Source organism: Callorhinchus milii, unplaced genomic scaffold (genome assembly GCF_018977255.1).
Source record: "Callorhinchus milii isolate IMCB2004 unplaced genomic scaffold, IMCB_Cmil_1.0 Scaffold2, whole genome shotgun sequence".
Lineage (NCBI taxonomy): Eukaryota > Metazoa > Chordata > Chondrichthyes > Chimaeriformes > Callorhinchidae > Callorhinchus > Callorhinchus milii.
Genome location: NW_024704743.1, coordinates 45,105,546 through 45,131,135, shown reverse-complemented (window position 1 = coordinate 45,131,135; position 25,590 = coordinate 45,105,546). Strand labels below are relative to the sequence as shown.

Sequence of the window (25,590 nt, the reverse complement as noted above, 5' to 3'; positions counted from 1 at the left end):
AGGCAGGGCAAACGTTGGGCAAGTCTCCTTACTCCACACCCCTATGTTCACCTAGCAGTAAGTAAGAGCCCGATTGTTAGTCGATAGGCGGATCACTTTACCAGGGGTAATAATCCCTTCGAAAAAAATTCAATAAAATAATAATTTGGTTACTCAATCCACAATTATTTATGGGACACTGCTGTGCGCAATTGGTTATTGCGTTTTGTCCACAAAATATACAGTCAATTCACTCTACAGCATATTCTGTGAACCGTTTTGAGATATCTCGAAGACATGATAAGACGCTATATCAAATGCAAGGATATTATTATTATTACGAGGCAGAATAATAACTGCAATACTCGCATGATAATAATAATTCTTGCATTTGATATAGTGCTTTTCACTTCTGGAGGTCTCAAAGCGCTTCACAGAATATGCTGTAAAGTGAATTGACCGTATATTTGTGGGCGAAACATGGCAGCCAATTGCCCACAGCAGTGTCCCACAAACAGTAATGGATTGAAAATGACCAATTTATTATTGTTTTTTGTTTTGAAGGGATTATTAGGCGTGTGGAGTAAGGAAACTTGCCCAAGGTTTCGCCCTGCCTGGAATTGAACTCAGGTGTCTCGCTTGCAAGGCGAGTGCTCTAAACACTGAGCTACAGGACTCCAAATGACATTGTTTAACAAGTTGTTCAGTTAAATGGGATCTGTGAGTATATTGTTTACTGAGGGCGTGTTGGGGTAGGGTTTTAATAATAATAATAATCCTTGGGTTTGATTTGGTATGCCATGCAGAAGAAAGAATTCAACTCCACGCGTTCCCAGCATTAAGGGTTTTCAAATCATTACTCCTCAAGAAAAATAGAATTATATGTACAACAACAAAAAAGTTAGCACAAAAACAATTTGAAACTGCCTCTCTGCCAGCGTTATTTGCCCTGCCAGGTACTTGCTTATGTGTTGTTGATAGTGTGCTACATACAAATAAGTCTCCTCTCCCCTCTCTTTACTTTAATAACAACAGCATAGCAATGTTGTACCACAGCTTATAAGGAGTGGATGTAATATAGCGTGCTGTATGTGCGTCAATGATATGATTGCGACAGTAATGGTATTTAGCATCAGCAATCTTCGAACATCAGGTCATTCCTGGACCTTTAAAATTAAATCTCAAGGAATTAGATCTGGCTTTGTGATACTGTAATACCTCCAATCTGCAGTGAATTGGTTGGAACAGGCTGATTTGTATATCTATTGTGTATTCACATTACCTGGGCCCTCATAACAAATCATTTGGATTGTCTTTAATCCGTTTAACCAATAAAGTATTTACAAACAATTTCAAAATGGCAATGGACTAAAAAATCTAAAGGTGAGTCAGATGTATACAAATCATGATTTGGGCAGTGATCAATTTTTCACAGTACCATGATTTGGATCCTTAAAGATTTAGATAAACAGTACAGTTAATTCATTGCTTGTCCAAAATGCATTTTTTTCCATAGCAATTCATACTTAAACAACTAGTTAGTGCATCAAACCGTCTCTCTTTATTTACCTCTTCAACTAATCCAACTGTAAATAACACAATGCAATACCTGTATTTACTCAATAGGGTCACTGTATAATGTGTCGATCATCATGTAGGATTAAAAACTAATTTCACAATTCGGATTTGGTGCCACAGTGGGTTTCACCACTGGGGCCTGTGTTTAACTCTAATCTAGCCAAATGGGATAAGAGAGCTAAGTAAAATGAGTTCAGGCAGTCTAAACTAAATTCCTAGTAGACATACATCAATAGTCTAAAAATAGTCCATAATTCTGCTCTTACTGGCGATGGTTTGTCAACCTTAGAGAAATACTTATATAGTTGGTATGGGAATACAAATAAATGTTCTGTTGCGTTCATGTGTGTCCAAGGCACATTCTTAGGACACTGCATTAGGCACTGTGCTATTCTGCCTCAGAATATCTCAATCTACCTCAGGATCCATACCCAGCGCTAACCCTGATTAAAAAAAGAGAGAATGGGCTCTTTTTTTGCACTAGTAAATAGCCATCTTTTTACTATGTTTTTATAATGAAAAATTATAGAGACCTGATAAAAAGATTATGCTTTTTTAGGCAATTCTAGGATGGACTCCAATGTGTTCTATAGCAAAATAAACTTGAATGTGTTTCACTGCACTAAATGCCAGTGTAATGCAATCCAAGGAATAACCTCATGGCCAATGCTCATCAAGGTAAACTTGATCACAGCCAAAAAGACCGAGAAACAGTGCCGTCCACTGCTCTCAAGTCAGAGGGGGTAGAGCTCTATGGGTATGTGCATGAACGGAAACTCTGCTCAACTATATCTGACTGCTGGTCAAACATCTAGTGTTAGTAAGGAGTTAATGGGAGACGCTGTCCTTTTCTACAACTCAAAACTCAAAGGGTTTCAGCAGAAACCTGGTTCTATTTTTACAGCTTAAAACATTTAGAAAATGGGCTCCGCAGCAAATGTATTTTAACCTCTGCACAGAACAGGCCGTCTCTTCAATCTCGCCTCATTACCAATGCCAGAGCGCCACATTTTCAGGATGTTAGGCGTTGGTGCAGAACAAAAGATTGCACCACGCTAACATAGATTTAAAGAGTGCTATCACTGGCTAACTAGGGATTCTAAAGGGACAGTACGTGGGAATAGAATCCACTCATTCAAATTCATTTCAATGGTGAGAGTCACTAGATTGCATTAGCTCAGTTAATTTTATAGTAATCTCTGGGCATCACACAGTGAAGCAGGAGCCACTGCAGCACTCTACCCTCTGCTATTGCTTCACTGTTTACTTGTTACTGTGAGCTGCTGCCGTTGTTCTTCTTTAATTTGTATTGGAGCTGCAAAGCCTATAGTTGTATATGTTTGATGAAGTGGATAGTTAATGGCTTGTTTGCTCGGTGAAGACCCGATGTTAACCTGCAGGGAGTTTTGATTGCGTTCGGCCTATTTGTCTTTAGTCAAGTGGATTGAGGAATTGTAGAAGAAACAGAAAAGTACAGCGAGATACACAGTAGCCAAAATTCCACACAGCAGAATTTTCTATAGCAAAGTTTTCATTGGATGGGAATACTTATAAATCAAACACGCAGAAGCAAATTAAGTCAATACATTATTGGCACTTATTGAACTGAGCTACTGTGTGGATATTTTTTGTGTTATTTTTGTGTGGATTTTAACCTTGGTGAATTACTGAGCAGCAACTATTGAAATTAAGGAGTCAGCAGTTGTACTTTTTCAGATGATCTGAAGGGAATTAGCTGTTTGGACCAAAAGACTTAAAGTAAGTTCAGCTCGAGCTTAAACATTTAAACTTAAACGCTTAAACATTTGGTGTCAGCCTGGCTCAGTAGTACTACTGTAGTTACGCAGCTATGGCGTATTGCTTTAAAAGTGATTTAAAGTTCATAGCTTTTAATTTAAAGGAAAATACCTTGTTGGCGACATCAAGTCTAGATTTGGCAACAATTTGATGGGAAAAGAGGATCGGGAGATTCCAGGTGGTGGAGCTATAGTGATTCATTGTAAATTTGGTGGGGGAAAAGTATCAGTTGGTACCTTCTAAAAGAGGATGGGTCTAATGCACTTAAAAGAAGCGAGTCCAAATGTCTCGTGGGCGCAATTCACCTTGTTTTATCATCAAAGAGATACATGCCATTAGCAGCCTTCAGCTGCTAATGAGATTTCTCATTAGAGTTGCACAATAGAAATGTTACCTACTTCAAAAACAAATATCATTAGCACCAACAACTGAGGTAATCTATCAGGTCCATTACCATGAATTGAATCCCAGCCTGATGTATCCACAAACTCACAATGTGCTGTGTGATGTGATGATTATCATGATGTGGGATCAATCACTTTTGAAGATGGTCCAGTTGATAACTGCTGTGGGGTTAACACCCCATTACTTTGTTAAAATGGTCTTGCCCAAAGCCGTTCACCATGGACACCTCCCTCTCCCACCCTCTGTGCTTTGTGTCCGGCACCATCTTTACAAGGTGCTTTGCCACTTGACTCTATGTGAACGGCGCTTTATAAATGCAGGTTGTTGCTCTAGCCTCAGACCAGCCGGTGGTGCTCTTGAACCTGCCACCACTCAAATCAATTCAGCACCAGTTCAGGGAATACCAGCGTAGCTCTACTTTCATTTTTTAACTTTAAATTCCTCCACCAGTGGCACTTTAAGTTAGCGACAAGCTGAGGGAAAAAGTGTCAAAAGTTGGGCACACACGAGGAAGGCATCTTATCAGGTGCATTGCTGGAGGTGCTGTCCTTCTGATGAGATGTTAATCCGAAGTCCTGTTTGCCTGGTCAATAGATGTTAAAGATCACATGGCACTATTCAAAAATAGAAAGATATTTGTCCCGATGAACTGGCCAACATTCCCCAGATACAATTGGCCATTCACTTCCTGGCTGTTTGTAGGATTTTGCTGTGCACAAACTGGCTGCCGCGTTCATCTAGAAATACACAGTGACCACACTTTACAGTTAAAAACTTAAGATGCGCTTTAAAACCACTCAATGACGTGATTAGGTTCTACATCAAATGCAAGGATTGTTAAAGCTGCCATTTCCCATTCCTCAGTGCCAGCATCCCTCACCTCGAGGAGAAAAAATGTCACCACAATATGCCAAATAAACGTTATCTATAGAGTAAATTTATGATTCAGATTAAAAAAAAACCTCAAGAGGCATTTTGTGAAACCAAGCCTGGAGCTGTATTATCTTACCAATTATCAGGTCATCAAAACTGCTTGTGGCGATGTTTGGAATGGTTTGTATTTGTTGGTCTTATGGGTGGGTCTAAAACAGTCATCTCAAAGGATTTCTCTGGCAGATGCAATCTCTTATTTAGGTGTAAACTCCCGTTGTTTCCTGAAAGGAATGCTGCCGGATAAAGCCCTACAGCATTTTCAGTGGGCAGTAGAGGTGCTGGTGGCTGAAGGCCAGTCTCACTGTCCAGACGTGGGCATAAATAAATGTGGTCACTCAATGCACAAATATTTTTATTTGTTTTTATTGTTGCCCAGGACACTGGGAGAACCCCACTTTTCTTTTTCAAATTAGTGCCTGGGATCTCTGTAAATATATAATCTCTGACAGAGAGGTTTATGGAAAAAGGATATCCCCCTATGACAATAGGAGTTGCTCTTCTGAGATTATGAATTACTGCACAAAGCTGGGGCAGAGGAAAAGGAGCGCTACTGTGCATCTAACTACGCTACAATTGTTGTTGATACTGAGTGTAAAACAGTGTTCAATTCACCAACATTAACAATATGATCTTGATAGCACAAAAAAATTGTAAAATAATAGTCCTTTTATTTTATATAGCACCTTATCACATCATCAAAGTGTGTCAAAGCGATTCACAGTATTTAACTGTAAAGTGTGGTGACTGTGTATTGGTAGGCAAATGCAACAACCAATTTGGGCACAGCAAATATTTCACAAACAGCCTTAGAGGAAATTGGCCAAATTTATCTGGAAAACGGCTGGTTAGGAGACCATGAGAAACTCCCTCTCTTTTTGCGTACTGCCATAGGGTCTTTAAAGTCCATGGCAACAGGCAAACATCCCATGTGTAGGGCGACTTCCTCTTATTGAGGATTAGACCTCAATAATTTTTGGAGTATTATTGCAAACTGAAAGGAACCTTAAATATTCTTTGAGTCAATGGAATCATGGAATATTACAATCCAGAAATAGGCGATTCAGCCCATCAATTCTACAAGGGTGGTTTTCTCCAAATGAGCATCCTACTCCAACCCAATCCAACTTTTCTGCTTCCCTCTCATACCCTTTAACATTTTCTCTTATTTTTTTCACGTATCTATCTAATTCCCATTTAAGATAATGCATGCACTCTGCTTCAACAGTGGTCTGTGCTGGAGAATTCCCCCACATCATCCACCCTGTGTGTGCAGAGTAGCGTGAGCAGTGTTCCTGAAGCTCATGCCTCCAGCCTCTGTGGATGGAAGTGGTCACTGACTGCCTTGGTTTCAATCATTTCTGGTAAGACTAGCACAGCTGTGTGCCTCAGCATATGTGTTGGCTCAAATGTTTTTCTGATAGGAAAGTGCTTTTAATGTGCAGCAAATAGCCTGATGGCTGAATACCAAAGTGTAGATTGTTTGTGTGGCCCACTTCCACCCTTGTGAGTGTCACTCTCCCATCATAAAGCATAACAGGGCCCTGTGTGAACGTACCAAGTACTGTGCTTCCCCTCAGGCCTTGGAGTAAAGTTCTGGTTAGGATTCTATTTTGGGAAGCACAACCATCGAGGAGTTTGCAATGGGTTCTCATCGGAACCCACTTCACGTTTTAGTGCCAGAATCAACAACAACAGCTTACATTCATAAAAGCTTAGGATAACTTCACTGAGGATAACGTCATGGAGTGCTGCACCGTGGCCGGTTGGTCGCCAAGCAACGAGGAAGCGGGAGGGGTGGGCGACCATTAGCTCAGGCCAAAGAGATAGTTTTTAAGGTGGGAATTAAAGATAGATAGAGAGGGAATAGATACAGAATCAATACCAATCCCATCCTCCCATGGCTGACTAGTCATGTCCTTAACTGTGATAAACCCTCGACATTTCCCCAGACTCCATCATAATGGGGCCTCTGTGCTGGGCTAATAAAAATCTCTGGAAAATACAAGCAAAATCTGTGGCGGGTGTATCAAGAACTCTACTAATATACATATTCTACCTTAAAGAAAGATAAATAAGGTAAAAATGCAATATTATTACATTTTGTTACTTTCATGTCTTTAACTAGTTCAGTCGTGACCAATGTATATCAGTTTAGTTCGGTTGACAGCAATCTTGCCTTTGAGTCAGTCAGAAGACTGTGGATTCAACACTACCAGTTACAACTTGCATTCATACTCAAGGCTGACACTCCAACACAACTGACAGACTGCTGCGCTGTTGGAGATGCTGTCCTTCATGTGAGATGTTTGGGTGAGATCCCATCTTATGGTTCATGTGGATGTTAAAGATCCTATGGCATATTTTTTGAAGAGCAGGGAGTTAGCTGCTGCCTTTGCCAACATAAACAAGAGTTTGTTTGTAAAGGAATCTCTTGTGGGTCACTCGGTCAAGGGTCTTTTGCAAATCTAAAAACAACTTTACATTAACAACACTTCTGAAGGACGACACCTCTAACAATGCAGTGCTCCTCCATAATTGCACTGGAGCTATGAGCTTAAACCCCCAACATATATTTAAACTCACAGCCTTCTGACTCAGAGGTGAGTGTGCAGCCAACCGAGCCAGGCTGATACTTAAACGTGTGGTCTGCAATTAGATACAGAATTCAAATAGCAAGACCGACATCTGCCTTTTCATTGAGTTTAAAGCTGTGATTAATCGCAGAGATAGAAAAAAAGGCTCAATTTGTAAGGGATTGATTGAAAAGACAGAAAATCAATTTATATTTTGTTTCTGTCACTGTCTAATTCTTGGAAAGTGACTTTCTTTTGCCAAGATTTCAATTACAATTCTATGCAAAAGGATGCACAAAAGAAAACAAGCCTTGTTTTGAAATTCTGGTTATTACTTAATGGTCAGGGAAGCTTTTTGAAACGTATGGTTTAATCAACTTCAAGAGCTTTAAAATTGTCTGTTTGAACCATCATTAATCTTCTGAAACTTAAGTTTCTCTAACTACTGTAAGATGCCATACGTGTGACTGGCTAAATGATGGTTGTTCTTTACATGCTGAGAAACCCACACACCGAGATGTGCAGTCTTGCTTGAGAAGAGTTATTAAGGAAGGGAGAGTTAGTGAGGTGAGTCTGGGGAGCTCCTGGCTGAACTCAGCTGTCTAGATGATAGAGTCATTGACAAGACTACTGAACCTATCCTATATATCAATGTCTGAGATCACACAGTGCTCTCAGCTGGTTTTGACAGGGGAGGGTGGTGCAAAATCCTAAGGTCAATGACAGATAGTATTATGTTGACACAGAATAAATCTTCTTAATGAATGTATACCTACCAAAATGTCCAGGCAAGCAGCTTTGAGCAGAGTGATCTGATCTGCAATGGTCAAACTCGTGAAGCCAGGCAGTCGTTTAGCAAATTCCACTATTTTGATAATGCACTTTGTGGCAAGTTCACTGAATTTGTCCCACAAACCCAGGTCAAGCCGAACCCGGTGGTCAGCACTGGAATTCTGTAATCAATAAGATCATTGAATGTGTAATCACTATCAGTCCAATAACAGTGCACTTATAAATAGTCAATTCAATTTACAATATATTCTGTGAAGCGCTTTGAAATGTGATAAGGCGCTATATCAAATGCAAGGATTAATATTACAAAGAACGTAGCATGCGGTATAGAAAATCCTACTTAGCATTCTGTCTCCATTAAGACCAACTTTTAAATTATTCTGAATTGCTTACTTAAACAAGTAATCGGTTAAATAAAATCAGTTATTCACTTCATGGCTGTTTGTGGGGCAATGTTGTGCACAAATTGGCTGCCACATTTTAAAAAACAGTCACTGCACTTTACAATATATCTTATGAAGTGCTTGGGAACATTCTGTGCAGTGCTTTTCAACATCCTCCTGATGTAAAACCTGCAGTACCAAATGCAATGATTATTGTGACATGTTTGACAACGGAATTTTGTCAGAATCGAGTCCATCTTCTCTGGTGGTCTCGGTAGTCCAGTTCCTGAGCCAGGCAGGTTTGCAGTAGTCCAGGGCACTGCTGATGACAGCACAGCCAGCCTGGCTCATCGGCAGGACTTGGAATGGCAGACCAGTCACTGGGGGCAGGGATTCATCACTCAGATCATATTAATCCTGCAAGCCAAAGCCCTAATGGGTAATATGGTCCTAGCTCGACAAGCAGCAAGAAAGCTTGCCAGACAGCAATATCAATGGCAAGCTCTGCGTTCTTAGCTGGTCAGACGCCAGCAGTACCTCAATGCACACTGCGGTCTCCAAGCTTTGACTCTTGCCAACCTGTGCCCAATACCCTCTGGAATTAGGTAAGCAGGATGTGTCCCTCCAGGGAAAGAGTGCGTATTCCATTCCAATGAACATCTCCAGAACTTCCATGTGTGGGTGGGATGCATGGCATTCTTAGGTTTGGATACTCTTAAGCATGTTGGTGGGTTTCCAAATCCATTTCTGCACTGGTCACTCCCTGAGGCATTCTCAGTTTTATTCACCTATTTTAACGTGAAGGTAACAGTGCCTCTTTCAGCTTTCTTCTCAACCGAGGCTTCCTGCACCTCACACCATCATATCTAAACAGTGTGAGAGGCCAGTCTGCCCTTCCCCCCAATNGGGGGAGCATCAAGCTACACTCAGCACTTCCCCACAGCAATCTGGTGAGGGATTGTTGATATTGGTTTTAGTTTGCTTTTTCAACATGTATTGTACACTGTTCTGTATCACGTGTTTTTAAAATCAAGCTTTATTAAATATAAATAATAGCAGGGGGATTAAACATACTACATAAGATTTAAAATGCATACATCACTATCTAGATCAACACAGTGTTGGACAATGACACATGGTTTGCTGTAACCCAGGGCCACTGCCTTTTCTAGCATCCTAACATGACAAAGGCAAGGCAAGGGGTTAATATTGGAATAAAGGTTTAACAGTAGCAGCCTCCAGGAAATTAGAAGCCATAATATGACAACCAACACATCATTGTAAACAGATTAGCCAGGCTGGACTGAATGTATTAAATTATAGAATTCGAGAATGTTATGGCATTGAAACAAACCAAGCAATGCTGCACTGGTGTTTTCCTCTACAGGAGCCATCTAATCTCACCCCCGTTCTCCTGCTCACTCCCATAATCTTTAATATTTCTTGTTTTCAATCTTTCCTAGTCAGCTAGCTCAATGAAATCAATAATTTATTATTTTGACGAAGGGTCGTGGACCCAAATCGTTGACTCATTTTCCTTTCTCCATAGATGCTGCCTGACCTGCTATGTGTTCCCAGCAACTTCTGTTTTTGTAATTTATTATTCATATTGCCTAGGAGTCTGCAAAGCATGAATCAGCGAGTATGAAGGGATTCATGTCTTTATACTTCAAGACCACGGAATAAAGGAACACAAAACATTGCCTGAAGCACCAAGGCAGTCATCTGGCAACTGTCCTTCTTTCAGTCTAACACCTGAGTAATAAAACTTCCCCAATCAGCACAGTTTATTATTATAAAAAGGAACCAAACGGCAAAGAACTTGGCCTTCAGATGATTTGGAAGCATTTTCCCTTTGTCAAACTCAATCCATTAGCACCACGGAACTATTAAAATGTATCGAAACACAGTCCAAGCAGTAATGAATGAGATGCCGTGCTTCACAGCACCGTTTACAACATCAGGAATGCAGTGTGCTGAAAATAAAATCACAAAACATGCTTCCGGTTATCAACTGCAGTTTCACTCTGTTCACATTCATGGCTTTGACATGTTTACAGCTTCAAAAGGTCTCAAATTAGGGAAAAGTCAATGACTCAGAACTTCAGAGTAACGGGGCGTAATGAAGCATTAGGCAATATCTATTTACCCCCCAACAACATGTTCTTTAGATGGTTTCAGAAATGATAAAATAAATCCACCCACACTGTTGCCAATGTATTTATGTTTACTATCTATTCAGTTCACAAACATCTAATCCTGTGGATTTTCAAAACCGTATATATATATACACACATATTTGTTTTATTTGCTTCAAAGAATATCTCTGCTTCATTGAGGATTCAGAAAAATCTATTTCCTCAAAATCGATCTAATATCAGATTTTCATTTCACTGACCTGAAGCACAGAAGCATAAACAATAAAATGCTTCAGCGAACTATAATTTGTTTCCACTTCTACAACAGTGACCTTCTCTGGTGATTTTCAGTGTCGCCCTGAGGACCCCTCAGTATCTTTTGCTTAGAACTCTGCTATAGGGCAGCACAACAAACACTTAATCTGATCCCGGGGCCACTTTGGCTATTAGCCCTCAGCAAACTTGTGCTCCCTGTGTTTGAGGCTCCATTCAAGGCCCCTAGCACAGAAAGAAAGGTCTTCAAAAATGTTAGTGAGTAATTTCCAGTCATGTCAGGTCGGGACAGTCTGTGGCACTAATGCCTCTGGCTTAAAGTCCCTCTTAAGCTCACAGTCTAAGGTGACATTCCAGTATAATAGTGGGTGTGCTACATTGTTGAATATGCCGTCTTTCAACTGAGATGTTGAACTGAGGAAGAGATGCTCTGTTTTTCAAGTGGACGTTAAAGATCCCATGACACTGTCCAATACGAGAAGAGATTGTCCCAGCCAACAATCCTCCAGATTTACGGGTTGTTCACTTTATGGTACCTTGCTGTGTACAGAATGGCTGCCATGTTTGTCTAGAAAGTCACTACACCTCACAATAACTATTGTAATTGTGACATATTGTGACACTGACATATTTTGATGTACAAGGCGCTATAAAAATGCAAGCTCTTTCTTTGTTACCTTGGTTTTCAGGTTTGCCCATCAGGTCATACTCAGAAACTAACTAAAGATTCAGTCTAAGTTACATACACAAAAGGTTTGTCAAACTTTTGCAAAGTGCAACATTCAAATAGATATATGGGGAGAAATGCCACTTGGGTCTAAATTTACACTATTTATGTAGTATTTCAGGGTGTTCAGAATGTGGAAAATTCTTAAATACAGCCTAATTTTCAAGCGGTTTTCTCTCAAATGTTTTAAGAACAGAAAGAACAGAAAAATGACTGTAATTTATTCTACTCTATCTTGCTCTGTCAACAATTTTAGCTTCCTCTACACTCGTGCCACTGTCCTGTCAGAATGGTGGGACAATGTATCTCAGCATTAGCCCCATGGGCACTCGGAATGGCATTCTGCAATCAAGGCACCAGAAGGTATGCTTAAGTGGTGTGAGAGATCTCTAACTGTTCCTGTTTCCTCCAAACGCTCGAGAGACTGTCAAGCTAACACCGAAGGGAAATCTGGATCTGAAACTTAGGTCTCTCCCAGCTAAAAGTCCAGTGCCCTTGCATTCCATCCACTGAGACATATTGTACTTATTATCCTAGCAGTGCTTTTGCCCGTGGCTATGGGAACTGTAGAGCAGGAAGTGAGCAGATTGTCAGCATAGTTTGCGTTTCTTTCATGAAAAAGAGTCTACTTAACAGATAATCGTGAATCTGATTTTAAACTCACTGGGTTCCTTGTGTTTTTGGTAACAATGACAATAGCTCTTTTTAAATTTCTATCAGCCTGCATAGGCCTGAATTTTACAGATTGTACATTTTGCTTTAAACAACTATGCTCTATTCCTTAAAAATCATAAAGGAATTATGGAATGGGTAATAATTTATACTTTGTGATTTCAAAATGGCCATTGAAAGGTAATACAGGCTTAGAATAAATGTCCACGATTAAACACCTTAATCAGAAGGCTTTCTGCTTTCTTCTCATTCCCCCCATTTGCTGTTTCGCAGCTAACAGCAGCCCAATCATATTTATTTTGGTAGCAAATCCCACTAAAGATCTCACACTGAGCTATCAGTTTTCAAAATCCTATTGGCAAATGTTCAGAGGAACATTTAAAAGGCCACCTGGGGTAAACAGACTTCACTTTATGTTTAAGCAAAGAAACTCTTTCGCCTGTGATGTTATGATTGACATCCTGGATTATGGCTGAAATTCATTCATTCTCCACACAAGCGCACATTAAATCTATGCATTTGCCAAAGAAATCAGCAAAGAGGCACAATTTTATGTAATCTAAACTCATGGAAAACATTTCAAGTTTCAATATTTCACTTTTTTTAAAAAGAAAAAAGGCCATTTTTGATACTTCCCTTCTGTGCCTCGCTCCAGCCAGTGCCAAACTCAAGCAATGAATCAATGCAAAAATAATGAAACATGTCCCACACCTCAGGCATATTGGAAATTGGTAGAAGGCATGTAATGAGCATCAGAAGATCTCTTCTACCCAGAAGTGTTTTTTGTTGTTTAGATGTCGCTAATGTAAAGATCAAGGTGGTTCCAGTGCTAGCGCATTGAAATCCCCCTCATACAGGCAGGGTCCAAATCTAGCCTCAGCGATTATCCAATCTCGATCATCCCCTGTAGACAAGTTTAACCCATTCTTGGCAATACATGAGGTACATAGGCGGGGCGAAATCTTAGGCAACTTTCCTTACTCCATACGCCTCTGTTTACCTAGCAGTAAGTGGGAACCGGGTTGTTAGTTAATTGGCAGATCGCTTCCCTGATGTAATAATCCCTAAAAATAAACAATAATTTGGTCACTAAATCTACCATTGTTTGTGGGACACTGCTGTGCGCAATTGGTTGCCACGTTTCGCCCACAAAATGCAAAGTCAATTAACTTTACAGTATACTCTGTGAAGCACTTTGAGCTGTCTGAACGACGTGATAAGGCACTATATCAAATGCAAGAATTATTATTATTAGTCTGACACCTCCAACCGGATGGCTGAGCAAACATACTCTCTGAGGTAGGAAGAAACTGGTACGTTAGGATTTTGTGGAGCCCGCAGTCCAATTCAGGAGTCAATGATTTCAAGGAATTAAAGTAGAAAAATTGTGTCATTCTGATGTTTTTGGCATAATGTGTGTATCCTGTAGTATTGTGTTACATCCAGTTACAGGAAATAGAAACCTTTAATGACACCCCATGTGAAGGGTAAGGCTCATCATACAGGACACAATACCAAGGTTGAAAAGAGCAGGAGAGAAAATGAGATATCTTAAGATTTCTTTTGGTGACACTAATTCCAGGATTTACAACGCTGCAGAGTGTATGAGGATGGGATATCAGAGAGGGAGAGAATGCCAGAGCCTTGAGATCTTGGGAAAGAATGAGTTTTGACTTTAACACTGTGAGGATGCAGGAAGAATGGTGTAAACACAGGATGGCATATTTGTGACATGGGAAGAACAAGAAAAGAAAGTTCAGACTATTCAGATTAACATATTAATTATTAGACAAAATTGGATCACTAGAGTAAAGTTTAGCAGATTCACTCAGATTCTATAGTAGTGCCTATCATATTATCGGAATGTCTCAAAGTGCTTCACAGGATTTATTGTAAAGTGTAGTGACTGTGTATTTGTAGCAAACCACAAACAAATAAATAAAATGAATAAAAACTAGATTCAGCATATAAATTATTTGTTTCTCTTTGATACACAGTATTCCATTAGTATGGCATTTGGATGCCATATGAGGTCAAAATATAAATCTACTGTCATTGGTGGCAACAGATACAGAATGCTGCTTAATGCCTGTCTTCAGCTCCCAGATGATAGGGATGCGGAAGGTAAGAGAAAAGGGACAGTGTGGCAAGAAGGTTAAAATGACTGCTTAAAGAGAAATGTGAGCAGCAGTCAACTGTCTTTTCTCATTGCCTCCATCTAAAGATTTTGCAAGAGAAGATTTGGGAAATGGGAATTGCAGGGATATGGGGAAAGAGAGGGAGAGTGCGACTGATTGGGTAGCTCTTCCAAAGAGCCGACATAGGCACGATGGACTGAATGGCCTCCTTATGTGTTTTAATGTTCTATGAGTCTATGATTTTAAATGCTGACATGCGGACCAATATAAAGTAAAAATATTCAGCTTTCAAACGCATCTCACAACGTTTGGGATTGTCAACACTTTGTTTTGCTGTGACGCTATTGTATGTTTGAGTCGATTCTGCAGCGTGCTGAACGGCTATTCTGAAGCTGTCCCAAACAAATGGGAAGCTTCAACCAAGCTAATCTGTTATAGATTGAGAATACGTCATAATCAGGCAGAATTTCGCTGACCTCTTAGCAAAGCTGCTAAGCCTTTTATGATGATTATTGAGGGAAAGCAATGGTGCTTTTCAGACCTAGGCTCAAGTCAGTGGCTTCTCGCCAGGATCCCCTTGCTTTGAAGGAAAGCAGAGAGTGAAGAGAGGAAACCACTTCTTGGAAAAGCATTAATTCTCCTCGCTCTCTGCTTTCCTAATATTTATGTTGAGTTAAGTATTCGAAATCTGTCTGTCCAATACCACACTCTGCAAACCAGCAAGTACAATGGCGGTTTGGGTGGCTATAGATCCAATCATAGTAACTGAGTTGGATGGTGGTGGGGAAGTCACACATGTGGCTTTTATTGACTGACCTTATTGACTATATTTATCAAAGCTGTGTTAATGATCACTGGCTCTGGCCTGCTCCATGTCCCCACCCAGTCTGCCCCAACATCTGCAGTCAGGCCTTCAGACTCTCTGCCCCCACCCTTTGGAACTCCATCCCACAGTCCATTTGCCTTGCTTCCTCCCTTGCCTCCTTCAAAGCACGTCTCAAGACCCTCTTCTTCGACCGCGCCTTTGGTCACCCTCCTACCCCCACCCCATCTGCCCTCCACCCTCCCTGATCACAAACCCTTGCTAGGATCTAAATCCCTGACTGACCAGCGTCTTGCGACGTCCTCTCAACCTGTAAGGCACTCTCTATACAAATGTAATTTGTTGTTGGTGGTGGTGATAACTAACACTTCCTGGTGCACAAATTTTCAAGCTCCTGTTTCTTATTTTGCATATGGCCAGGATGGAATGAGTCATTGTCAATTATGTCTAGCAGTTCCTGGTTATGAAAATCAAATACATTACAGAAGGTCCACTGGAACACCTTATGAAACTGCAAGGATTGCTGCATAATTGTGTGTAACTCAAGATATATAGTAAACTCCTGATAACTTGACCCTGGCTCAACTTGTCACTCATGCTTAAATTATCATGCTGCATTTATTTAAATATTTATCCATATGTCGAACTTGCCAATCCAGATAACTCATCACTGAATCCTTTTCCCTTGGAGTGACGAGTCATCAGGAGTTTACTGTTATAGTGGAGCTCCCACTCAGCTCAACTTGCTGAAACTCTACTCTGATCTCCTTCCAGTGGCATGATACAAACAGGGTTACTGATAAGAGACACTATTTGCAAATTCAGCACCATTGTTGCATATCATGTTGTCCTAAGGCTGGACTGTCCCATCCGTCAGAGTGAGAGTGTGAAATGCATCAGATGTGGGGATTTCAATGGATTACAAAACAATTGTGGATTATTCACACACAGGCTCTTAAATGTGAAAGAGTCAGCAGTGACAAGAAGCAGAAGTACAAATAACATATAAGTGTTGGCATAAATGACAGAGTGCCCATAATAATAATAAAAATAATAATAATCCTTGCATTTGATATGGTGCTTTTCACGTCTTCTGGATTCTCAAAGTGCTTCACAGAATACAGTGTATATTGAATTGACTGTATATTTGTGGGCAAAATGCAGCAGCCAGTTGACACAGCAGTGTCCCACAAACAGTCATGGATTGAAGTGACCAATTTATTATTGTTTTTTTCTTGAGGGATTATTATTAGGCATTTGGAGTAAGGAAACTTGCCCAAGGTTTTGCCCTGCCGGGAATCGAACCCAGGTCTCTCGCTTGCGAGGCGAGTGCTCTAACCACTGAGCTACAGGACTCCTTATGAGTCATTAATAAAACAACAGTTGCTTTTTGATCGTGGGATTGTGGTTGAATGGGAAACATAACTGAGCAAGAACCTGCCCTCAGATTTATTTTCCTCTATTGGTTATGTATTGCTAGCCAATTCTGCTCCAAGGTTCACTGGGGGAAGAGGGGAGAGGGAATGTGTTCTGAGAAGCTTAACCGAAGGATCAAGGGCTCATATTGCAGGACTCCACCAAGAGTGAAAGAGCAAGAGAATGAATACAAAATTAACAGTGTTGTCGTTCGGTAATAGCAGAGCTGCTAGATCGAAGAGGGAGACAAGAGTGTGGGAGGTAAATGGTGTCAGAGTCTGGAGGTTTTGGGGAAAGTGTTGTGTACAGACGAAATATTTGCTGACTTTTTGTTTCAATAATGAGGATTCAGGGAGGCAGAAGAGCATGAGGAAATTTTTTTTTCAGTTTGGACGGAACAGGAGGGGAAAATTCAGGAGAAGAATGACCATAAAAAGTATAGGAAAATGAGAGAAAAGGAAAACAAGTTGCAATTACAGTGAGAGCCTGGAGGTCAAAGAAGGATCATTTAATAGACAACAAGCCTATTCTTGTATCTTGTCCAAGAGAGAGATGCTAGCAGAGCATCTCCATGTATGGGAACACTGGAATTTCAGTCTCATTGCTTATCCTACATCCACACTTAGATTTTACCTGCTTTCTCAAAGTACTAGAAAACATGCTCAAGTACTGTCAGCAACAAAGCAGTTCAGCGCTTGAAGATCTGAGAGCTAAAAGGCTGACCAAAAGTAATTGGGATTTGTATTTGTATTTTGGGATTGAAACAGGGATTGAGTAGGTGGAGACTATTGAAGAATATTGAACAGCACGTTCCATTCAGATGATGTCCATTGAATAGAGAGAGCCTGGCATTTTTGAAGAAGCTTCAGGACAGGCTTGGAACAATCAGAGCAGACTGAAGTATCTTTATTCATTGCAGCTGCATTTACAGCAGCTTTCTTGTACTTGTCAATCTTAATGTGACTATGAAAATCAATCGAACTCCTGAAACCCACTGAATAAAGAAGTAAGTTGCATACTTAAAGTAAATCATTGCATGTCTTATTGCCCATAACAGTACCCGTTTTCCAACAATATGCATGTAAGATGGGGAATGGGATTCTGTCATTTCTATTTCTGATTCACAAATTTACTGCAAATCATATTTCTAACCAGTGCTATCTTTTGTGAAGAAATTGTGAAATCACAAGTGGTCAGTAGTTAGCTGCACCAAATCACATTTTTAATGAATATTTATGTTCATTAGGAGACATTCTCATGTTGGAGAAGCGATTATATTTTTCCAGTGTCAGCATCAAGTACTTTCAGATCATGTGTAGAACTGCCAGCTACAGAATAGAGTGTCCTCAACTCTGCCTCAGAACTATGTCTTAGTTCTAACCACAGAGGAGCAACTCTTTTTTGTTTCCATTTCCCACCCCAGGCATCTTGATGGCCTCCCTTAGTTAGCTTGCCAATTTAGTGCCAATTCATGTAAAAACAAGGGGCAGTTTTGTGCTGTGAAATAACATACTAGAAAAATGAATACATCCCACCCAAACTGCACTTCACATTCATAGTCACATTAAGATTGACAATGTATCCAACAGCGACAACAAGAACAACAACAATAACAACTTGCATTTACATAGGCCCTTCACATGGGGTAGCATCCCGGAGCGCTTACAAGACAAGAGAATGTCGGTGGCTGTGACTGAAGCAGAAAGTATCCGCATATTTAAGAGTAAACTTTATGCATACACGAAGGAGAAGAGAATAGAGGTATAGGAGAGCAGTTTAAGAGGGTTAGAGGCTCATGTGGAGTACAAAACACTGGCACTGACAAGTTGAGCTAAATCCTATTTCCATGCTGCAACATTCTATGCAATTATATGTAAGTGACGATCATCCCATTAGTTACAGTTAAACTCAAAAACAACTCCCACAATGTACCAAATATCCCCAAATCATAGTATTTTATACTTTCCCTTGCAATATCCGAATCTGGATTAATTCCCTTATCATGGGCCAACTGGCCGCATCTGTACTGTACTCCTATCATCAGTTACAACCCATTGTATGGGATTGTTATACATAAACGTGGCATATTGTGAAGAACAGTGGGTATCCGATGTGCCCAGTTTGCTACCCATGACCCATCGACACATTGTCCTGCCGTCTTGCATGAATGTGGATGGCGTCGATGGTGGGTTTCACTCCAATTCATGCAGAATGAGTCTCAGGAATGCGACTGCCAAAATATTGGCACGGGTCCATTGGAAAATAACAAAACCGCAGCCAAGTTTGGGTGTATTTTCACTGCGATTGAAATATGACGTATAATGGACCCTGATAATGAGAAGGGCTCTGTACAGTTTCACTTCTATTTCTAAGATTCTAGTATCAGTGGAGTTTCCAAGCTCAAGCAAAACTAGTATCACTGTCAGGTTACTTGAAGCTATGAATGCAATCTTAGAAATGATTTTGAACTGTTTTGAAAAGCACGGAGGTCAAAGACGAGATTCAGAGCAAAAGTCTGACGCTTGTCACCAGCTGACTCTTATCAGGAACAGAATCCAGCATACATCAGAGGCCCTGAGGGAGTAGAACGTGCTTGGCCACTACTGTAATTCCTGTTATTTAGCAGAATGCCTGCATTGATTGTTTTGACTATGGCAAACAAGGGCAGGGACAAGAAGCTACCACCAGATGAGCACGTAGCCATGTAGCTTTTTTTTCCAATACCAACAATTTTCACATTGCTTTCAAAAATTGAAAACAGCTTTCGCAAATTGTGCATCTATGGGAAGCTATTATATTGTTTAAAGTTGAAATATAAACACAAAGCCTGTGTCTGTCTTCCAGCAGAATGCAGAGTTTCATGCCTCTCATAAAAATTTTCTTTCGGAAAATTCATCCAACTGAAGTACAAAAGGCCTTTGAAAGGGGGAATATATTTAGTAAAATATATCATGCAATTTCTTCCTATCAAAGATATGAGGCAATTTAACCCTTAGTTAAACTTCTTTTGCTGACAGAAACCTGAGCCTCTAACTTTTGTAAAGAAAAGTTTCTCTTCCTTTCCTCCTTCCCCTGCTCCACTCTGGAAGATGTTTGACTCACTTTAAGATTCACCGAGGCAGAGGGCATTTAGAGGGCAAAGGGCAATTTCAGGACAGACACCTCCTTTTTCCTTCCACTGGGAAATAATCTCACAGCCGCTAAGCACCAATGCTCTTGTGTAGTTTCCATCTTACCAGGTCAGTGTAAAGCTTTAAACATGATTAATAATAATCCTTATATTTGATATAGCCATTTATCATGTTGTTGAGATGTCTCAAATATACTGTAAAGGGAATTGACTGTATATTTTGTGAGCGAAACGAGTATCGGTATTAAGTGAATGTAAAGCAGTAAACGAATGGGAATTGGGGAAAAGGAGGACAGCAGCAAGAACAAGCTGAAATTGTTTTTAAACTTAAAAATGTTTTCTAATGCTCTCTCGGACCTCCCCACAATGTACTGGATAACTACACAATGTACTGGGTAACTACACAATATACTGGGTAACTACACAATGTACTGGGTAACTATACAATATACTGGGTAACTACACAATGTACTGGGTAACTCTTTACACAGTGTGTTTGGGTATCTCTCTACACAGTGTATTGGTTATCTCTCTACTCAGTGTACTTGGTATCTCTCTACACAGTGTACTAGGTATCTCTCTACAAGGTGTACTGGCCAACTCTCTACTCAGTGTACTGGGTATCTCTCTACAAGGTGTACTGACCAACTCTCTACTCAGTGTACTGGGTATCTCTCTACAAGGTGTACTGGCCAACTCTCTACTCAGTGTACTGGGTAACTCTCTAAGTTCCAATCACATATGAATAATGATCACTTGGCTGATTAATAGAGGTTGCCAGGCTGGAATGTTTTGGAAATGAATGATATACTGTAGAGATGTGGAATGAGACAGTAACATATTTCAGTTGGAAGAAAAACTACTTAAGTTTCCTATTTCTATTTTTGAACACAAATATAGTACTGAACCACACATTTTGTTAAATGCAAATATTATCCTGCAGGACTAAAGTGCTTATCAACAACAACAATTTGCACTGATTTAGTACATTTCATGCAGATTTCTGGCAGCAGCTGTAGATTTCTACATATTCTTCAAATGAAAGGAGGTCATGGACTTCTTGGTGTCCTGAATCAACAGGATCTGCTCAGCTGACCTCCACTTCTTAAAATTATTAATTTAAAATTAAAAAAGGATTATAAAAAACAAATGGTTTTAAGAAGAGGGTGAGAGAACTGGAGGAGAATTATTGGCAAGAAAGATTAAGTAGCATCTGGTGTGTGAGTTGTACTTTCTGTGTTTGGAGCTTCTGCCAATTTCTTCCTTCCTGCATTCCTAAAGGTGCCGGACTTTTTTTTAATCTACTGGGATATGGTTCCATTGGCACCCGACACCTTCCAGTATCTCACTCAATACAATACAATTTACATTAAAGTAGTGCCTCTCTTATCGGGAGGATGTCACAGAGTGCTTAACACTGCTGATTGGGCACCCATGCTGGGGATGGAATGGAAGCCGAGGGGGTGGAGAGGGGAAAGATGACTGAAAGTGGCCATTATTTATATATTAGTATGACTTGGCTGGTAGCACTCATGCTTCTGAGTTAGAAAGCTGTAGGTTCAATCCCCACGTCGGAACTTGGAAATCATATAATCTAATATGATAATCCAGCGCAGTGCTGGGGGGGTGCTATATTGTCAGAGGTGTCATCCTTCGGATTAGATGTTAAACTTGTCTCCCTGTTCAGGAGGACATTAAAGATACCATTGAACTATTTGAAAAGCGAAAGGAGTTTCTCCTGGTGTCCTGGTCAACTACATAACAGAAAATTGGTCAATAATTGTGATCATTATTGTATGTAAATTGGTTGTTGTGTTCACCCACAAAATACATGCAGTCACACCACTTTACTATACGTTCCTGTGAAGCGATTTGTGATGTCTCGACTACATGATAAATTGCTATACCAAATGCAAATATTATTAGGACTATTATTAACCATGACAGTGAGTACTAGCAAGTTTTTCAACTATAACAACAAGAACAAAAACAAGATTACATTGGGATAGCCTTCACGTGAAGAGGATGTCCCAAGGTGCTGGATAGAGTACAGCATTTCAGACCCGAGCTGTGGTTGGGTGGGGAGGGAGGGGAGGGGAAGGGGGGTGGCCGATGGCCTGGTCGAAGAGGAGGGTCTTGAGGCGGGACTTGAAGGAGGCTAAGGAGGGGGCGAGGTGTGGAGCAGGCCAGAGCTGGCTGAGCAGAGGGAATGGGCGGGATGGTAGGGGGTTAGGAGGTCGCAGAGGTAGGGTGGGGTGAGGGCTTTGTATGTGAGGACCAGGATCTTGAACAGGATCCTCTGAAAGATAGGGAGTCAGTGGAGTCGGGCAAGAATGGTGGAGATGGGATCACAGAGTTTGGTGCGGGAGAGGACACGGGCTGCAGAGTTCTGGATTATCTGCAGCCTGTGGAGGGAGGAGTTGAGAAGGCCGACAAGCAGGATTACAACCGAGCTGCATTCATTCCTCACCTAAAGCTCAGACATGGACTTTGTCTCTGGTTAATAATCAGAGCTCTGAAATTATAATAATAATCCTTACATTTAATATAGAACCTTATCACATCGTCGAGACGTCTCAAAGCGCTTCACAGAATATACTGTAAAGTGAATTGACTGTGTATTTTGTGGACTCAACCTTAACATCACTGTTTTAAAATTTAAGACTGGACAGGATTTTGGAAATTTCTTTAAACAAATTGCAGACACCAGATTTCCAAATCAAGACCGAATTTTATAAATTTCCAAATTCCTGCAATGTTGTCTCTTAAAATTTAAGATTAAGACCCTGTGGAACTTCAGATCACAGTACTCAAAGTCAGATTAGGAAGCTTGGCACACAGAGAAGATCTAAGCAATGACTCTGAGCAAGATGCACACTGTCTGTTGGTACATTAAAGTGTTTTATTAGAAAGTTTATCAACGATTAGTGCCGTTATTGCTAGCTTTTTAGAGTGGTGTTCTGTACCAAAATTAACAGATGATACAAAGTCAGAGAAAATCACACAATTCATTCTTATTTACCAAAGGTGCAATCTCTAATTGAAGATATCTACCATTAATAGCCAGAGGATTGTTTTTTCTAAATTAAAATAAATGAATCAACAATAACAAAAAATGAAAACACACAAAAAACCCTACTGAAATTATTCATCAATACGACATCTTGATACATTGCCTGAATTTGATTGAACTCAAAAGCACGTAAATATGGCAACGTGCTTCAGAACAGATTGAGTATTTTTAACATAAACACAACTCTGTAAATATGCGCTGACTCTCATAAACACCCTCTGCTTGAAATCTGTTTCATTTGCTTTCAAAACAACGGACCTTTCCCATAACACGACATCAGGGCAAGTAAGATGTGTAAATCATTAAAGAAGTGTTTAGTTAACCAGATCCTGTTTTAAAATAAATAAGTGATGGCTGGGAGTGGGTTACACAGCTGCGAAACACTAGAGAAATGTTGACTTCATTCAACTGCAAAGAGGAAACCAATCACACAGCCATCTGTACCCTCTAAGTTGTCCGAGGCATTGACCAAACTCCCAAGGCTGCCATCTTAGTTACCGAGCTTCTTCATGTGGTTTTGTATCACGATAGGGATAAAAATATTTCAAATCATTACGATATGTGTAAACTTCAGTTCGCTAACGCAAAAAGAAACTTTTACCAAAATACCTTAATACGCTTTGTTAGCGAATAACATTCTAATAATATATAATAATCCTTCCATTTCATAGAGCGCCTTATCACGCTGTTGAGATGTCTCAAAGTGCTTTACAGGATTTTACTGTGAAGTATAGTGCCTGTGTATCTGTGGGCGAACCCGGCAGCTAGTCTACTCACAGCAATATCCCACAAACAGCCAATGAAATGACTGACCAATTTTATTTGGGGAATTGTTGGTCAGGGCACTGGGAAAAATGTCCTTCTCTTTTCAAATAGTGCCATGGCATCTTTAATAACCACCTGAACAAGTAGAACTTGGTTTAACTTCTCATCCAAAAATAAAATGCAACCTAGCAATGCACTGGATTGTCAGCCTCAACTGTGAGTTTAAAGCCCATTGTCCCGCTTGATTCAGAGGTGAGTGCTACTAACTGAGCGAAGCTGACACCCTATATTACACAGCAATAACATGCTGCCTTGCCCATATTACAGATATCTGCAATCTTTGAGTTATTTATATGTCAGCTTGGCTCAATTGTAAGCACTCCAGGTCAGAAGGTTGTGACTCCATGCTCTTCCCCCCCAAGGCTTGAACGTCTAATCCAGAGTGACAACCACTGCAGTACTAAGGGAATCCTGCATGGCTGGAAGGCCGTCTTTTGGATGAGATGTTAAATTGAAATGTAGAAATGCTGGGATGAACTTTGTACATAAGTTGATTTGTATAAAATGTATTTGTTGTACATGGATAACGTAGAGGCCTGAAATTACACCTAATGTTAGCCTGAACATTTTGTCTTAAAATCAAAAATTAAGGAGAAATGTGAAAATACTTAAATTCAACCTTAGTTAGAAAACTGATTTTCCAGTTCTTAAAAAGAAGCGGTTTCCAAATTAAGCCTGAATTAATCAAGTTTTTGCAATGTTCTTGAATTTTAAGACATAATGGACGTAATAATAATAATCCTTACATTTGATATAAACTCATTCATATCTGGAGGATTTCTCAAACCACTTCCCAGGATATACTATAATGGGTTCTGATTGCAATGACTGCGTATTTTGTAGGAAAACACAGAGTATGGCATTGTTCCACAGAATAAAACATCATCTGTATATATTCATACAGAGTAACATAAGATAGAACCGTGGGCCTTAGTATTTGCCCGGATAAATGTTCTTTACATTATAGTCCGCTCCAGTGTTCTACATTTTCGGCTGAGTCCATGTATATTTAAGTGAATGGAGATGCTCATCCACTGTGCATGTTATTGGAAAATCTCTGCATGTTTGTGTGTAGATCTGAAATATTAAATCACTGTGGAGGAGAAAATTAGTCCCTAAATCAAGGTTAAGTTTTTCATTTTTCCCCCCAAAATAATATATGTGGGCTTGGTGTTTGTACAGAAATTCCTACCCTGGGTTTTTACCTTTACAAGTATTTCAAAAAGGGGATTACTTAACTGAAATCTATAAATTTAACAGCAACTTTTCATTAGTTTCTGATAAGTTTATGTCACTTTAACAATCTAATAATCAGTAAAATTAGAATTTATTTCAACTTAATGGGTTGGCTCCCAACAGAAAATCCTCTCTTCATTTCATTGATTGTCCTCATTTGAACAAATGCGGGTTAGAAAATATACCCCAGTTTCTGCTTAAGATCAGTTGGTCTAGGTGTCCTGTGTTATGGTTCAAAATATTTTACCTGTTAAGCGAATGATTTCCCACAAACAGCCAGGAACTAAGTGAGTAATTTACATGGAGAATTGTTGGCCAGGAGACTGATTTTGAATAGTGTAATGGGATCTTTAACATCCACCTGAACAGATAGATGTTCAGGTTCAGATGTTCATCTGAGTGTCATGACCCAATTTAAGAATTACGTCTCTTTACTGTAGCATGAACATAGTACCTCCCTGGTACACATAACATATAACTGCATATTTGCCTTAATTTATCAAATGCATGTACTGTCCGGTGCAATTTGTCTCAAAATTATTGATTAGCACTCTGACCCATTTAAGATTGCCTTCTCTAAAGACCCTGAAGGTTTAGTCCCTAGGAATGTTAATAGTCCTGTCTGTCAGATAATCAGTCATCATGCATTGTTTTTAAGATAAGAACAATCCTAATGGAAGTCCTTCGATGCTTCTGATG

The 25,590-nt window shown here is 40.0% G+C and overlaps 1 protein-coding gene and 1 non-coding gene across 5 annotated transcripts in view; both read right to left on the bottom strand.

The window, feature by feature from the left end:
* The window catches only part of LOC103179947 (retinoic acid receptor beta), a 142,379-nt gene that overhangs the window by 14,935 nt on the left and 101,854 nt on the right, over nucleotides 1–25,590 (bottom strand). For 3 of the 4 annotated variants that reach the window (XM_007895493.2, XM_007895494.2, XM_007895497.2), the window contains one exon: nucleotides 8,042–8,218. The exons of the other annotated variant lie outside the window; for it this stretch is intronic. In XM_007895493.2, coding sequence (XP_007893684.1) covers nucleotides 8,042–8,218 — 177 coding nt within the window. The remainder of the gene's footprint in view (nucleotides 1–8,041; nucleotides 8,219–25,590) is intronic. 4 annotated transcript variants of the gene reach the window in all.
* trnaa-cgc lies at nucleotides 16,496–16,567 on the bottom strand. The gene has a single exon. It is a non-coding gene; the product is annotated as a tRNA-Ala (tRNA).